At 46.8% G+C, this 16,995-nt stretch overlaps 1 protein-coding gene across 1 annotated transcript; it reads left to right on the top strand.

Moving 5' to 3' along the window:
• Positions 1-450: 450 nt before the first annotated feature.
• LOC130469952 (uncharacterized) lies at positions 451-1,611 on the top strand. The gene is made up of 2 exons (XM_056839496.1): positions 451-851; positions 939-1,611. Exons 1-2 carry the CDS (start codon positions 451-453, stop codon positions 1,609-1,611), a joined length of 1,074 nt encoding a protein of 357 aa, XP_056695474.1.
• Positions 1,612-16,995: the final 15,384 nt, after the last annotated feature.

The raw sequence follows: 16,995 nt of genomic DNA on the forward strand, positions 1-16,995 counted from the left end.
CGTGTCTCTTTTACTTGCTTTATTTGTTCATTGCTTAGTTATTGTCGACCCTAGCCGAAAGCCGCCCCTAGACGAAATTTGGCATAAACCGTTTGGCGCCGTTTGTGGGGACATTAACTAGGTTTCACACAAAATCGCCCTTCACACCATGTCTACCAAAGAGATGACGCTCGCAGAGATGAAAGCAGCTTACGAGAAGGCCCAAGCAGAGCTGGCCCAAGAAAGGGTATCCATTGAAAACCTCCAGAAGGAGCTCGACTCTGGGAAAAGTACCAAGTACCAGTCACGTTACAAGCCAGGTGCCAAACCGAAGAAATTGATATTCGAAATGACTGATGACTCCGAAGACCTGTCCGACGGCGAAGAGCCACATGGAGAGGAAGATGAAGCAACACCGGACCCCTTAACCAAGCGCCTGAACAAGATGGAAACCCACATGAAGAAGCGCTGATGCTGAAGCTGATGACCAAGCTGCCAGGGGCACCCACACCTGTGGAAACGAAACCAATCGACGGGTATGCAGCGTCGTCATTCTGTGAGGCGATCGCCAGGGTGACGGTCCCGCACCAGCTCCGACTCCCTACCTGGACCACCTTGTATGACGGAACGTCCGACCCATACAGACACGTCAACGTCTACAAACATCAAATGTGGCAGATCGACATCCCCTATGACCTGGTCGAACCCGTCATGTGCAAATCGTTCGGAGGAACCCTCGACGGAGCAGCTCTGGAATGGCTCATGAACATCACCCCTGGATCCATCTACTGCCTGTCCGACCCCATCAACGCCTTCTACCAGCAATTTGCCAGCAGTCGCCAGTTGGAGAAACAAACGAGTGACCTCTATCGGTTGGTCCAAGGACCAACCGAGTCGGTACGCGATTACTTTAACCGTTTTAATTGTGAAAAAATTAGTATAAAAAACTGTGATGTCAGGACAGCCATCGAAGCATTCAAAAGAGGTCTCATCCCCAACTCGGAATTGTACCGGGAGATAACCAAATATCCCTACGCAACCTTCGAGGAGGTCAGATTGAGAGCCACTGCCCAGATGCGGATTGAAGACGACGGGATTATGCGGATGGCTTCTCAGCGACCAGCAGGGGGCAGCAGCGACAGGCGGTCGTACACCCCAAGGAACAACAACTGGCGACACCAGCCGTACAACCGCCAGAACCAGGTACAAAATGTCAATCAATATGATGATACTAACAATGTTTACAGGAATGAACGGGCCGATCACCCCAACATCTCTGAATACGGCTTCAACGTCGACATCGGAGGCGTAGTGAACGCCCTTCAAAATGTAGGTGGAACAGTCAGGTGGCCCCGGAAAAGTGACAGACCAGATTCCATGAAAGACATGAGCAAATGGTGCGATTTCCACCGCGACAACGGTCACAAAACCGAGGAGTGCATCTCCCTCAAAAAGTTGGTCGCATTCCTCCTAAAACGGGGGCATTTGAAGGAACTGCTGAGCGACAAAGGGAAGGAGACATTCAACAAGGAACATACCGCCCAACCCGACCCGACAACGAGCAGCGACCTACCAGACCCACCTACGTTCAACAAAGTGGTAAATGTTATTTCTGGTGGATCCACAAAATGAAAGCAGTACCCTCGACGTACCACCAGTCAATCAAATTCCCAACCAAATGGGGGGTCATGGAGATCAAAGGGCAGCAAAGAGATGCAAAGAAATGCTACGAAACTTCACTGAAACCATCAAAATCCTCCATCTAGCAATTACAACCCGGGTCGAACACAGATGACCCAGACGATCAACAGATCGACGAGGTAGCGTTAGACCCGACGAAACCAGACCAAGTCGTATGGATCGGAGCATCACTGCCTGACAACATCAGAAGTCAGCTAGTGTCGTTCCCAAGAGAAAACTTGGACTGCTTCGACTGGTCGCACGAAGACATGACAGGAATCAACCCGGACGTCATCACCCATAAGCTCAACGTCGACCCCAACTTCAAACCAGTAAAACCGAAACGACGAAAGTTCGCACCAGAAAGGAATAAAATCATAGACGAAGAAGTTAAAAAAATTAATTGACTCGGGGAAGATCAGAGAGGTCAAATATCCAGATTGGTTAGCAAACGTCGTCGTCGTTGGCAAAAAGAACGGCAAATGGAGAGTGTGCATCGACTTCACCGACATCAACAAAGCATGCCCCAAGGATCCATTCCCACTACCACATATAAACGCCATGGTCGACGCCACCGCCGGTCACGAGTTACTCACCTTCATGGACGCGTATTCAGGATACAACCAGATACTTATGCACCCAGAGGATCAAGAAAAAACTTCTTTTGTAACAGATAGAGGAATTTATTGCTATAAAATTATGCCTTTTGGTCTTAAAAATGCAGGTGCGACGTACCAACGACTGGTAAATAGGATGTTCAAAGATCAGCTCGGAGACACGATGGAGGTGTACATAGACGACATGCTAGTGAAATCAAAGAAGGCGAACGACCACGTGGAACATCTGCGACAATCGTTCGAAATTTTAAGGAAATACGGTATGAAACTTAACCCAACTAAATGTTCTTTTGGAGTGTCGGCAGGTAAATTTCTAGGCTACATCGTCACCCAACGAGGAATCGAGGCCAGCCCCGACTAAATACGAGGAATCATCAACATCCAATCCCCCAGGAACATAAAAGAGGTACAACGCTTAACAGGACGGGTGGCGGCATTAAATCATTTTATATCTCGGAAGTCGGACAAATGTTGTCTATTCTATGACGTCTTGCGCAAAAACACAGGTCGGATGGAGAAATGGACAATGGCACTCGGAGGATTCGACATCAAATACCAACCAAGGACAGCTGTAAAGTCGCAAGCCCTTGCAGATTTTGTGGCAGACTTCAGCCCCGATTTGGAGAAGATAGCAGACGACGAAGTCAAACTCATCAACAACGTAGAGGAAACATGGACACTCTTCGTCGACGATTCATCTAACTTTCGTGGTGCAGGTCTAGGCGTCGTGCTAAAACCACCACAAGGGGACATGATAGCACACGCAATATGCTGCGACTTCAAAGCGACAAATAACGAAGCAGAATACGAGGCACTAATCGCCGGGATGACGTTAGCTGGGGAGTTGGGAGCAAGCGGACTCAACATCTTCAGCGACTCACAACTAATCGTCAACCAAATCAACGACGACTACGAAGCCAAAGACCTGAAAATGACCTTATATCTCGAGAAAGCAAAAAAGTTAACCTCCAAATTTAAACCCTTCTCCATCAAACAAGTACCACGAGACCTAAACACACAAGCCGACGCCCTCGCTAACCTAGGATCCGCACTCAGAAAATCACCATTCTCAACCATACCACTAGTACACCTACTGTCGCCCGCCATCGAAAAAGACATACCCCATAATGCTAGCCTCGTCATGTCAACCACAAACACGGATAGCTGGACCAAACCCATTCTTGATTACCTAACACACGAAACCCTACCCGACGACAAGCTCGAAGCCAGAAAGATACTTTTCAAAGCTTCACGATATGTTATTTTGCAGGACGTGTTATTTAAGCAATCGACAAACGGAATGTTGATGCGATGCGCAGAAAAAGTCGAATGGGAAGGATTACTGAAACAATAACACGAAGGAGAATGCGCCGGACACGAAGGAGGACGAAGCTTGTCAACCAGAATCAAAAGGAACGGGTACTATTGGCCAGCTATGCTTAAAGACGCCATGAGGTACGTAACTAAGTGCGACAAGTGCCAACGACACCCATGTATGACACATAAACCATCTGAATTCTTACATCCCACTTTGACACCGTGGCCTTTCATGAAATGGGGAATGGACATCGTCGATAAACTACCCGTCGCCCCAGGACAGAAGGTCTTCATGTTAGCTCTAATAGATTACTTTTCTAAATGGATAGAAGCATGCGCGTTCCAACAAGTAAAAGAGAAAGAAGTATGTGCGTTTATATGGACTAACATAATATGCAGGTTCGGAATACCATCAGAAATTATATGCGACAACGGGTCACAGTTCATCAGCGACAAGACCAGGGCTTTCTGCAAGACATGGAACATCGAGCTAAAGACGTCGACGCCAAGATACCCCCAAGCCAACGGATAAGCGGAGTCCAGTAATAAGACAATCATCGCATCACTAAAAAAGCGCTTGGACGACAAGAAATGACGATGGGCAGAAGAGCTGCCATCCATCCTATGGGCCAATAGGACGACGCCTAGGATGGCGACGGGGCAGACTCCCTTCTCACTCGTCTACGGGTGCGAGGCAGTACTGCCCCCCGAAGTGACGTTGCCAAGTGCACGATATGGACTCACGACACAGAGCAAAACGACGTGGAACTCAGTGAAAACCTTGACAACACCGAAGACTTCAGGGAAGCAGCGTTGATAAGGATGGCGTCGCAGCAACAGATCGTGGAAAAATGTTTCAACAAAAATGTCAAAGTAAAAATGTTCAAGGAAGGCGATTGGGTGCTGCGCAAAGTATTTCAAAACACGAAGGAACTAAACGCAGGTAAACTCGCACCGGCTTGGGAAGGAACGTACTTGATCGATAAAATCGTCGGAAAGGGGGCATACAGACTCGTCACCAAAGACGGCAAGTCGGTCCCCCAAAGCTGGAACGCCACCCACCATAAACTTTATCACTTTTGAACACCCGTCGTGTCCAATTTTATCAATCGTCACCCTGTCGTTTCTATCTTTTATTTATTTTTTATCGCTTTATTTTCATTCAAAATCATTACTGACTTAAGCGTCGGAGGGCCGTTGGCATCCCTAACGGCCAATCCTCCTAGCAACCCATGTTTTCCTTTTGCAGAACGCACGACGGACAACGAACTCCGACCACAAACGACTATATTGGACACAAAGTAAACCATGAGCAACGACAAATAAACAAAGTAACACAGGTACTGCTTTACATACACGCAATTCTGTCGATTCATTATCTACCATTTGTAAACGCCTGTTACGCCGCACGCAACAAAAAACCCAGAACACTATAAGAAAATCGCAAGAAAAAACACGATTGAAACACAAAACACACTTGTCATACGATAAACAAACTGCGCGATCCATAAGGCCACGACTTTCAAAGTACAAACCAAACACACACAAACACATATTATCCAAAGCACCTCGTCATCGCCATCGACGACGAGTAAAGAAATTAAAAAAAAAAAAACAAAAACCAACAGAAAATATCCAAACTACAGACTATTACACTCCTTCTTCTTGGGTAGGGGCCAAAATCTCCTGCTCCGGCTCCTGCTCTGGGGGCACAATAACGTCAGCCACGACCGATACCTCCACCGACGCTTCCTCCAACGCCTCGCCTTGAGGAGCGACGACAGAAGCTTCCCCTTCATGCTGCACGGCTGACACCTCCCCCTCCTGCCCCGAAACGGGAGCATTCTCCACCGATAAGTCTTCGCCAACTCTTTCGTATCCACCACAGGCACCGACAAGTCAACCATGGTGCCACCATTAGCCAGAAAGTCATCCACCTCCTTCTGACATGGCCAAATACTGGTCTCCCCAATCATGCAAGAATACATCATTTGCGCCCTCGTCCTCCATATAGCCAAAGCCTCGACATCTTTGGCCTCCTCCTGCAGGGCGTCATACAAACTCCTCAACCCCTCTAACTCCTCCGTGGTCGAGGCCAATTCCCCTTTCACTTTCTCCAACTCCTTAGTCGCGTCGGTAATTTGCCCGTCCTAACCCCTCAGCTGCTCATTCTTCGCCTTAACCACCGCAGCAAGATCGACCGCCTTCTTCTCAGCAACCTTCCATTTAGCCTCCCACGACGCAGCCGCCTTCTTCGTCGCCGCCACCTGCTTTTCAGCATTAGACAGCTCGTCGCACAACAGCGAACACTGCCTGCGCACAGCCAAAGCAGGTTGAGACGCCTGCGCAAGAACCATGCCAAAACAAATTAACATAACACACATTTTACACACGACGAACGAAAATAAAATAAAGCTCACCCGCAAGCTTAGCTCAGCGGCGTCCGACGCGACAGGAAGAGGATCCACCTCATGATATCGCTGGTACGTCGTGGGTAAAATCAAACGATCAGCGTAGGGCCAAATAACAGCCGTCACACCGTCGCCCAAGAAGTGTGGGGGAAGGGAGATAACCGTATCCTCGACAGAACTCTTCTCGGCAGGACACTTCTTGGCCGACGCAGTAGAAACCTTACCAATGTCCACAGCAGCAGATGATGCCTTGAACGGCTTTGGAGGCGACGACGAAGCAATTGGATGAAAGCCTTCGACTCCTATGACGACAGGTGTCTCAGCTGACGAACCTATCGAAGAAAAACGAGGAACAATCGTCATACTTTGCCCACCAGAAGTCGAAGACGACCTTAATTGCTTCCTCGCACGCTCTTGTATCTCGCTTTGAGACATCCTCGACACCGGCTTGGACGATAAAGTGTGCTCTTCACCCAATACAAAACATAACAAAAATACCAAGTTCAAACACTACCCAAAACAAAAAGCAAAGGCCAAAACTAAACAAACACCAAATACCTGAATTGTTAGCCATGTCGCCTACTTCTCCTTCGGTAGACAACGAGTTTGCCACTACTTCCTCGAGAAAATCCAACCTTTTTCGACGACGAGTCAGTTGACCCGATTCTTCTTCTACCTCCTCCTCCTCGTCGACGCCGCCTGACTGACTCGCCTCTTGAACCTCTAAACAGCCATCGTCACGGGTGAACGATCTATCCTCTATAGAGTAACCCAAAAACTTGACGTATTTGTCGTGCGAATCCGCGTTCAACTCAGCCAGCGACGATTTGACAACTGCAAAACAAAGCTAAGTAAGGCAATATTCAGTAAAACACCAAAAGCTAGAAAACAGAACCAACTGTACCTTCCGTCGTCCACCCCTCGACCAAAATTTTTCCTACTTCCCCCAACGACTCTTTGTCGACATAAACGAAACGACTCTGCCACCCTCTATCGTTTACCGCCAGACCAATACCCAGATTCTTTTTTCCCTTCTTCGTAACCAAAGTGTAGCGGTGTTGTTCCTTCATCGTCAGGTCGTAAGAGTACATGAGATCCGCCAGATCAAACGGCACCGACCAACCGGAAGTAACCCCCTGCACCAGGGCAAAAATCCGCCAGATCTGGGGCATTATCTGACCTGGACTTAAGTGGAAAACCTCCATGAACGACCTAGCTAAAGGCGTGAAAGGAAACTTAAAGCAAATTCCAAACGGATATTCGTATATGACGACATAACCCGCGGGACAGTGAAGCGCTTCCTCTTCTTGGCCAGGGATTTTCACCTCCGCTGACGGCGGTAAGCCACCGAGCTTAATAAAAGTCGCCGGATTGTCCACAATAGAGTAAAATGGGTTGAGAGACTTAACCCGGCCAGATCCGGTCCCCTCTTTCTCCTTAACTGCAATCGTTTTAGATCCAACCATCTTTCCTATGAAATTCTACAGGAAAATCAAAAGAAATGAGCGGATTTTACCTGAATTCGGACGATCTCAGTGCGGAAATCAACTCCTCGTTCTTCCTTTTCTCCTTTTTTCTCTCTCTTGTTTTTAGATCTGGAACTTTTTTCGAAAATTTGCTGTGTGACGAACTTATTGCATGTCGTAGATTAGTATTTATTATAGACACCTACTTTTGTCCCCATTCCCGAAAGGGTAGGTTCGATGATGAGAACATAAATCTCCACTTGTTAACGCATCTCCTATAAAATAACGAATCTCGATCACCCTTTTCATTTCACCCGAACCTGCTATTTATAGAAACCTGCTAAAAATAGTAACTGCCGTAACGGGTAGTTGCTAAAAGTGGCAAGACATAAAAGATAGAAACCTGTCAGAATTAGGTGTTGCACTCCAACATAAATCCTAAAAGAGATAGAATTTGCAAGAGGAATCCTATTCCTAGTATAATTCGAAAATAAAGAGTTACGTATTAATTAAAATCCTAACGAGCCTAGAGTTCATAACGGGCCCAGACGCATTCCGTCATAAAGTTAATACGCGCTAAAAGACTCGGATAAGTCTCAAAGACTTCGTATTCCACGAGTCCAAAACTGACAAGGAAATACGGCCAGACCCTATTTTCAACACCTGGCTCTAGGCGCTGAAATTACCTGGGTACGTGTTTTCTCCTAATTCATCTTGGATTAGAGCTCTACAATTCTATCTTTCCACGAATTCTTCCCTATAAATACAGCCCCAACTTCGACGTGAACACAACACACAATTCATATTCTGAGTATTGACTCCAACCCCTAAGCCTAAGCCTCACGCTGCGAAATTGATCCCGCGTTCTGTCGCAATCGATCCAAAAATCTAACAGAACGTATCCTGTCCCTTGTAGCTGAAGAATTAAGCCCGGAAACTTGAGATTCGTTAAATAAAAGGAGAAATAGCAAAGCCAAAGTGGTTAGTTTTCTGAGAACCGTGACGCACCTCTCAAGGGTGCGTCGTAATGTGTCCCTTCGTATGATTTAATCGCTTTCCTCGCCCTTTTATAACACTGTTAAACTATTAAATCTGATTGTTCTATCATGCCTAATAAAGATAATATCTTGGGAAATTGAACTATCATGCTAGGTCCCTTAAATCAATCTGAACAAGATAATCACGATCGATCTAGTATTATGTGTTGCATATTGTTAAAATCAATTTAGATTAGTTTAATAGTTAACGCATGTCCCTTCAATTATTTATGCTGAGCTAAAAAGGATATCCTGCCTCTGGAGTTATCGAAGAGCGAGTACTCCTCTCGGTAGTTACAGTCCCCCGAACCCTCAATCTCTACCTAGCGGGTGTACGTTGAGAGATCCCCACACCAGGGATCACAAGGGAACCTACGGCCGTCGTGGTCAAACATAATTGCACTCCCTTTATGTCACGATAACCGGGTTTTGTCAGTTTTTTCTCATTGTCGTTAAAAACTGAATGGAGACTCCTATATTACTAGTCAATTGGGTGTAAACTCACAGGAAATCCAATTACACTTGATTTGACAAAAAGAAACGTCACGCCCACGAGGGACGAGGTCACGCATTAGCCTCGTGCTTTTTCGACCCCCTCACATTTATTGCTTTAGAATTTTGAACGGTTTATTCCCACGATCTAGGCAGTTGCGAGCGGTTTGTTTTTTGAAATCAAATTGTTTCTTTTTCTCCGCGTGACTCCACAAATTCACAATTGGGGGCAAACTGTTATCCCGCTTTTTTTACTAACGACATAACTGCTCTGACGTTTGATCATGTCGTGTCGACCAGGTTTTGTCATGTCACAGGTAAATTCCGTGCAAGGAAGACGTGTCGGACGTGACACCAAGCGACGAAGCACAAGCGACAGTGGACTGGCAACAAAGGACCAGCGACGTTCGACGATGGAATAAACAGACATAGGTCAAGAGCCAGGCCCAGAGCCCAAGTTATATTGCGCCGTCACAATGAAAGAATAAAGTCAGAAGAACCATTCAAAGATCACGGAAGTGGTTGAAGCTGGGAGAAGATCATGGGCAATGGCTAATGAGAAATCCCTATCTTCTAGGGATTCTCCCAACCAACAAAGCTAGGTGACTCGCGTATAAAAGGGAAAGAACGATGACAAACAAGGCACAAGTGAACAAAAGCTCTCAATACTCAAGCATTATTTTACATTCGTACTTGAAAGGAATTCCTTGTATTAGTTATTTTGATTAAGCATAAACGTTCATACAAATTACAGAAGATACTTAGTGGATTGATAGCCTCATAGCTGTCCGCGGTTTTTTACCTTATTCCTGGGTTTTCCGCGTCAACACTTCTCTGTGTCGTGTCTCTTTACTTGCTTTATTCGTTCATTGCTTAGTTAGTGTCGACCCTAGCCAAAAGTCGCCCCTGGACGAAATTTGGCATAAACACATACCTATTGATTGGAAGCACCATTGACAAGAAAAACCAAAGTGCGAAAAACAGTTAAACACGAGATAAAGAAGCAATGAACAACCCTATTCATAAAACAACGCCCATAGTTAGGCGTGCAAAAGTAGAAAAAATGAAATTGTTGTGTGCTCAGCAGGCACAATAGTACACACGCCAGCGGCGCAAAACAAAGAAATAGAAATTTTTTTTGCCCTCAGGCATAAGAACACTAAAAAAGAACTGTTTATAAAAGCAGGAGGCAGCAAATCAGGGGGCGGCAGCATCGTCCTCGTCATCAGAAGGCACAAGCTCCGGGGGCGGCTGACCGAGACGCTTAGCGGCCAACACAGCAACACTGTGGTCTAAAGGCCGCTAAAACCACGCGAGGTCATACTCCTCCATGTGGTTCTCCCAGGCATGCTTGATGGCATCCTTCACAGCCTGCTCTCCCAGGACTCGTGGAGACGCTCTCGCAAGGTGCGAACCTGCGACCTCGCAGTTTCCAGTTCTCCTTGAAGTCGCTAAGCTTGGCCGGCTGCTTCCTTGATTTGAGGATACTCTTGAAGTTGGTTTTGGAGCATCAATATTTTTGCCGCGGCCCTCTTGCCTTTCTCCACATTCTCCATTATGTCCGTGTCTTGCTTCAAAATCGTTTTTAGCAGCTCTGCCTTATCGGATCTTAATGACGCCACCTCCTTCGCCTGAAGATCTATGGTCGTCTGCATTTCCAAGCGAACCTCCTCAATTGACTTGAAAGCATAATCACCATGATGAACGGACTCAGCCACCTGAGCTTTGTGCTCCTCATCCGTGTGGGTCTTCCAATTTTTGCAAAATTCCATGAGGCAGAACAACTATAAAAAGATTTATATGTTAGTAAACAGACCAAAAAACATATACGTATATATAAATTAATCGATAGACACAAACTCACGTCAAGTAAGCTGGCTTGGATGGCACCAAACTGAGCGTCTGTCCGACGACTAGGAGGAGAAGCGACATATTCTTTTGGGACGGCCTTAAGAACCTTGCGGCATATGGCCGCCCATTCCCTTGATGAATAGTGAGGAGTGGAGGGGATATGCTCGTCCTCCGCCAGAGCTGCTTCCTTCCCTTTGTCTTCTTTAGCTATAGGAAAAACAATGGCCTTAGGATGACGAAGAGAGTAAGAAGAACTGCCAGATAAGGCTTGATACGTCTGTACGACGTTCGAGTAAAACTTACCACCCGATGACCTAGCTCGGCAGGCCACCTTCGCGGGGATTTGTGAACGGACGTTAGCCGGGATTCCAGCTAAAGGATCCGCCGGCTCAGTTTGGTGCCCACCCGACTTCGATTTAGACACCAAGTCCACAACCGAGGAAGGCTTGTCCACTGCTTTCTCGTCCTCAACAAGCTGACCACCCTCAGCGGCCTGTGACTCCTCCTTCTTTGCTGGACGACGTGGTCTGGGCCGAGGCTTCTTAAAGTTGCTCGGGGTCTCCGAGTCAGCCGGCACCGACCTCTTCTTCAGCTTCGAAAGAGTGGTCCTTTTCGCCCTCGCCGTCGCCTTGGCCGCATCCTTCGCTGGCTAACAAAGAATACAAATCAAAGTCAGAAATTTGATAGATCACAAGTAACTCTCAAAGTAGTGGCTCATCACCAAAAAGGACGCCCGTCCAAAAATAAATGACGAGGCGTACCTTAGTGATCAAAAGCCACTCTCTAAGTAGTGGCTCGTCACCAAAAAGGACGGCTGTCTAAAAATAAACGACGAGGCGTACCATAGTGATCACAAGCCACTCTCTAAGTAGTGGCTCGTCACTAAAAAGGACGCCCGTCCAAAAATAAATGACAAGGCGTACCTTAGTGATCAAAAGCCACTCTCTAGGTAGTGGCTCGTCACCAAAAAAGACGCCCGTCCAAAAATAAATGACGAGGCGTACCTTAGTGATCGCAAGCCACTCCCTAAGTAGTGGCTCGTCACCAAAAGGGACTCCCGTCCAAAAATAAATGACTGAGGCGTACCTTAGTGATCACAAGCCACTCTCTAAGTAGTGGCTCGTCACCAAAAAGGGACGCCCGTCCAAAAATAAATGACAAGGCGTACCTTAGTGATCACAAGCCACTCTTAAAGTAGTGGCTCGTCACCAACAAAGGACGCTCGTCATTAATTTTGGACGAATGTCTTTAATTCATAAAAAGGACGAAATGGAAAGATCAAAAGGTTTGGTGCTCACCTTCTCCTCAAACTCGGCCTTGGCATTCTTCATTTTGGCCTCATAGATGTCGGCCATCCAGTCCGTCACATCACCTTTGCCTTTATCCGTTTCAGATAGCTTACTCATTCCTTCCTCTGCACACAAAAAGAAATAATGGTTAGAGAAAGAATGGAACAAAGTCAGACAGCGCATATTCTAAAACTCTACCTTTAGACATAGAATACCCTAAACCGACAACAGCTAAAAACGCTTCATCCCGTAACTGGCTTATGTGCGGCAACCACTCAGCCGGCACATGAAATGTCTTGTCGGTAGTCAGATGATAGGTGTTGGCCTTAAACAACACCATTATATGATCCCACTCGTCCGCGGTAAGGGGCGGGAGAGCCTCGTCATGCTCCATATAATTAGCCGTGCGACTCCAGCGGCTCATTCTATCGTACATCTCCTGGTCGTCAGTGTGAAACATGACCCATCTCTTCCTCCACATGTGCCATTTGCTGAGCTTACCCACCACAGTTTGGTACGTGCCTCGGCTACTCAGATTGAACCACCCCTCGACGGCATTAGGGGAACGGGAGATGGAAACCAGATGCAAGAATGCATTGAAGGACGACTGCACATTGTTCAGCGTGCATTTGGCGATGTAGCCGAATACATCTGCCTAGGAATTTGGGGTCAGTTGAGCTACCCCAATGTTGAACCCATTCAGAACCTCCACAACAAAGGGATGTGGAGGGAACCTCATGCCAAGCTTAATGGCGGTGACATAAACGGGAAACTCTCCCTCGGCCAGCAGACTGACCGTCGAGTCCAAGCCAGCCGACACTCGCATCTGGTATCCCTCACCCACGCAGAGGCCGTCTCTCATATTGGCCCCATGCTTCTCCAGCCATCTCATCCAGCCAATATCTGGATGGATCTCCGAAGGAAGAAGATGAGCTTCTTCCCGGCCTCTTGGCCTAACTTGCACTGGAGCAGCCTCCTACTCCTCAGCAACCAAAGGCAATGGAGCTACGCTCGGCTCCCCGACTTCCCGGCTCGTTGTACGCTAAGAAGAGCTTGCGGTTTGTTCTTCCTCTACCTCGGAATATTCATCGATCTCTTGAAAGAGATCGGCATATTCCTCGTCTACTGCCGGGTCAGTGGAAGAATATCTCTCCATAGGAGGTGTAGCCGCCCCCTCTCGCAAACGCAGGCGAGTAGGATCCGCCGTCTGCTTAGTTCTTCCCATGCCTTCTACATAGTGAACAGAGCACGACTTAGGGGTGACTAACAATGAAGTAAAAGACGTGAGTGGGCGTCCGCCCAAGCTACGACGGGCGGCCTGAACGCCTCATTAACCCGATAAACACTTATCTAGTACTAAGGTGCCGCCCATTCATCAATCGAAAATAATAAGTGACGACCATATGACAAAAAACATGTAAAATAGGTAAAGAACTAACCTTAAAGGATCTGAGAAGAGATTAGTGAAGAACAGATTGAGTCTGATGAAGAACAGATTGAGTCTTGCGGCGACCGGAAATCGCCTACTGGTGGTTGATCTTCGCCGGAAATCGCCTGTCTTGAGCTCTGTGAAAATGAATCGTAAAAATGAGAATTTACCTCCCCCTATATATAGAGAAGGGCAAAAAAGAGAAAAAGTGACACTTGTCACCATCTCACCACATGTCCAAAAGTGTATCTGAATATCAAGAGTCAAGAAGCGATATGTGAAAGATTGTTTCCAGAAATGCCCTTCTTGAGGGGCAAATGTTGTGGGAAAAATTACCATGCCAGCTTGTACCAATAAAGATACGACACGTGGCACGTATTATGCCCCGTAAGCAACCTTTCGTCTGATCACCAGGAGTGTATGTCCTCATCTATGTAAGCAAAGAGTATACGTATTTGTATTCATATACGAATAAATGTATGTATTCATGTCTATACATAAATGGCATACTTGGTAAATACCTTATGATGGCACAAAAGCCCAAAAAGCCCAGTTATGTCCTAATAGGCCAATAAATGTAAGGGGGAAAGGACATTTGTCCTCTCCTCCTACCTCAGCCAATCATATGAGGGAATATTAGGTTATTCTCCCCTAAACCTAGTACTATATAAAGCCTCAATTCCCAAGGAAAAAGGGTTACAATCACAAAACAACCACATATATTAATTGCTTTGCCTTCTCTCTACTTTCTCTCTCTAAAAACCCTTACTTACTTAAGCATCGGAGGGAATATTCATTCTTGTTTTGCAGGTCGGAGCGGAGATCGTGTCGCAGGCTACCGGAAACCTCTTCGTCATCAACTGATTGGATAACCCCCACAACAATACTTAATGCACCTTGGGTGAAGGACATATTTCCTTCAACCTGCACAATGACAATGTCACTAGCCTCTGGGGTGTTTCCGAGGAAAGCCTCTCCGATGCCTAAGTAAGAACAATGCTCGGATTCTAGAGAGAGATCTTTAGAGAGTAGTCTTAAGGAAAAATTGGACGTACCTTGAGGTGTGAGCCTTGGCGGCCTATTTATAATGTTTGTGAAATAAATGTGCCCATAGGTCATGTATTACTGTTTGGGCCTTGGGCCTTGTTGGTGGTTGAATAGCCAAGTAGGGTTTTATGTTGTTGTGTTGAGCCATTGGGTTTGGACTGCTGGCCTAGTTGATGTCCAATTGGGAGCCCAAACAATATGACCCCCAGACCCGGTCCATTTAGAGTTAAATGGGTGGGTTTCCATGTAACAGAAGTCCAAAAGTTCCCTCTCTTTTTTCAAAAAGGAACATTTGAATCCGTGCATCAGTGGGACAGGTGTCCAGGAAACTCTTCGGATGTGTCTTTGATCGTGCGGATTGGAATAAAGTGGAACTTTGGCGGTTTTTCGAATCATGGCCTGTAAATACCAGTCTTGATTCACTGTTCCAAACTTTTTTCGCTAAAAGTCCTTCAAAGTTTCCATAGTACTCCGGTGGTTTCCTTGAGAGTTTTCTCCAGATCTTTGTAAATTCACTGAGAATCTACTTTGGATCCTTACTCCATTCGATTTGTTGGCGATTTCCGCTTCAGGGAAGGTAATTTGTTTCCAAGTTTCTCTTTCTTTTTCTTGTTACACATTTCTTTGCTCTTCAGCACTCTAGACTTTGGAGTTTTTGCCATGGCTGGGGGAAGGTGGAAAAAGAAATCCGGTGTGGTATCTTCTTCCAATAAGGGAGAAGAAAATAGGGTCTCTTTGGAGAGGCCGAGGGAAGTTTCTCCCGAGGTCGAAGCTGAAGAGCGTTCGGGGGAGGAAGCTCGTGCTGAGTCGAGCCATGGGGCCGGTATTACTGGTCGATTTATTGTTCGCCCCTTTTTCTGAGGAGATGGGAGGAGGCTGATCCTCATGGGAGGCTTGCTCCTCATTTCAGTGATAAGTCCGACATCGCTGGTCCGGACGGTACGGAAGTTGACGGGACCTGGTTAGTGAATGCGAGGAAAGGGCATTACCATCGCCTAGCCGAGGATCTGTACCGCATTCAGTATGCCTAGGGTTACTGGTGCGAGCTCCCGACCTAGAAGCATGCGAGGGTGACTCGTCCTCCTCCTGGTCATATCGCTGTGTACCTTCATCACTTCGACTATGGGCTTCGGTGCCCTCTGGATCCGCTCATTGCCCGTGTGCTGGAGGAGTACAACATTTCGTGGCTCAGTTGACGCCGAAGTCCATGCGTCATATTATAGGGTACCGCTGGATGTGCGACTTCCTTGGTTACGATCCATCTATTGAAGTTTTCAAAGAGATGCATGAGCTCGTCAGGAACTCAAACGCCGCTCATGGTTGGTGGGCAATAAATAACAAGAATAAACGGAAAGGCGAGACCCTCTATATGACCGCGTATCCGTATGTTTCCTCGGTCCACGAGTGGAAGAAGCAGTGGCTTTTGGTTCGGGTGCCCGTTGAGCCGAAGCATCCTCACTACTACTCTCCTCCGAAGTGGTTCGTCAGGGTGGATCCAACCATGTCGAGGGTTGGGCCTATCGATCCGAGGAACATGGACCACAATGTTTAGTTGGAGTGGTTCAAGGCGAGGACATCTAGGGAGCCTGAGTATTGGCTCCCGAACTTGCATTACATCACTCAAGAGATCATCCTCGCTGCTGCCGGTCTTAGTAGGATCTACGGCAGGGGTGAGATTTTTTATGCTGAGATCGTGCTTCAGCCGAGGTGTTTGCCTACCCTCTTTTTAGTGCTTTTGGATCTAACCTTTAATTTCTTTTTGTGCAGAGCAAGGTGAGAGAGCTATCAATCCCGAGGTGCTTGGCTATAAGACTGACGGTGGCGAGGTCCTTGTTCGTTGCCCGCCGTACGAATTTAAGAAGCAAAATCCTTGCCAGCCGAAGCTAGAGGATCACCAGTTCTCGGCTCACGCTCTCGCGCATCTTTACCACGTTCGGGCTGATCCTTGGTATTCCAAGGATCCTGGAGAAGCGGTTCTGAGGCGGATCGTTCTTCCCGAATCGGTAACTACTTCTGATCCGGTAAGAATATTTGATTTAGATCTTTGTTTTCGGACCCATGTCTCTTATTTCTTGTGTCAAGGTCTGAACTCTTGTTTTATCATTTCTGGATTTCTGGGGCCCGAAGTAACAGTTGCTGCTCCTGTTGTCTCGTCTGCTTCTTCTCCTCCTTCCCTCGTTGCGCCCGAAGTAAGTAGTGTTTCATTTTTGTTTTTATGTCGTCTTTTTGAACGATTCTGATGCTATGCTTTTTCTTGTGGTTGTAGGAGAGGAAGAAGTCTCGGAAGAGAAAGGTTTCAGAGAAGGAGTCTTCTCCAAAAAGGAAGAAGGTTTCTAAGGAAAAAGATCCTTCGAAACCGAAGAGAAAGACTTCTTCATCT

Source organism: Spinacia oleracea, chromosome 3 (assembly GCF_020520425.1).
Source record: "Spinacia oleracea cultivar Varoflay chromosome 3, BTI_SOV_V1, whole genome shotgun sequence".
Lineage (NCBI taxonomy): Eukaryota > Viridiplantae > Streptophyta > Magnoliopsida > Caryophyllales > Amaranthaceae > Spinacia > Spinacia oleracea.

What these genes read in the sequence shown, in the direction of transcription:
- LOC130469952 (XM_056839496.1), top strand. Translation starts at nt 451, where the DNA reads ATGCTGAAGCTGATGACCAAGCTGCCAGGGGCACCCACACCTGTGGAA. An exon ending in CAAACGAGTGACCTCTATCG is followed by an intron (nt 852 to 938) that starts GTTGGTCCAAGG and finishes CTGTGATGTCAG; the next exon opens with GACAGCCATCGAAGCATTCA.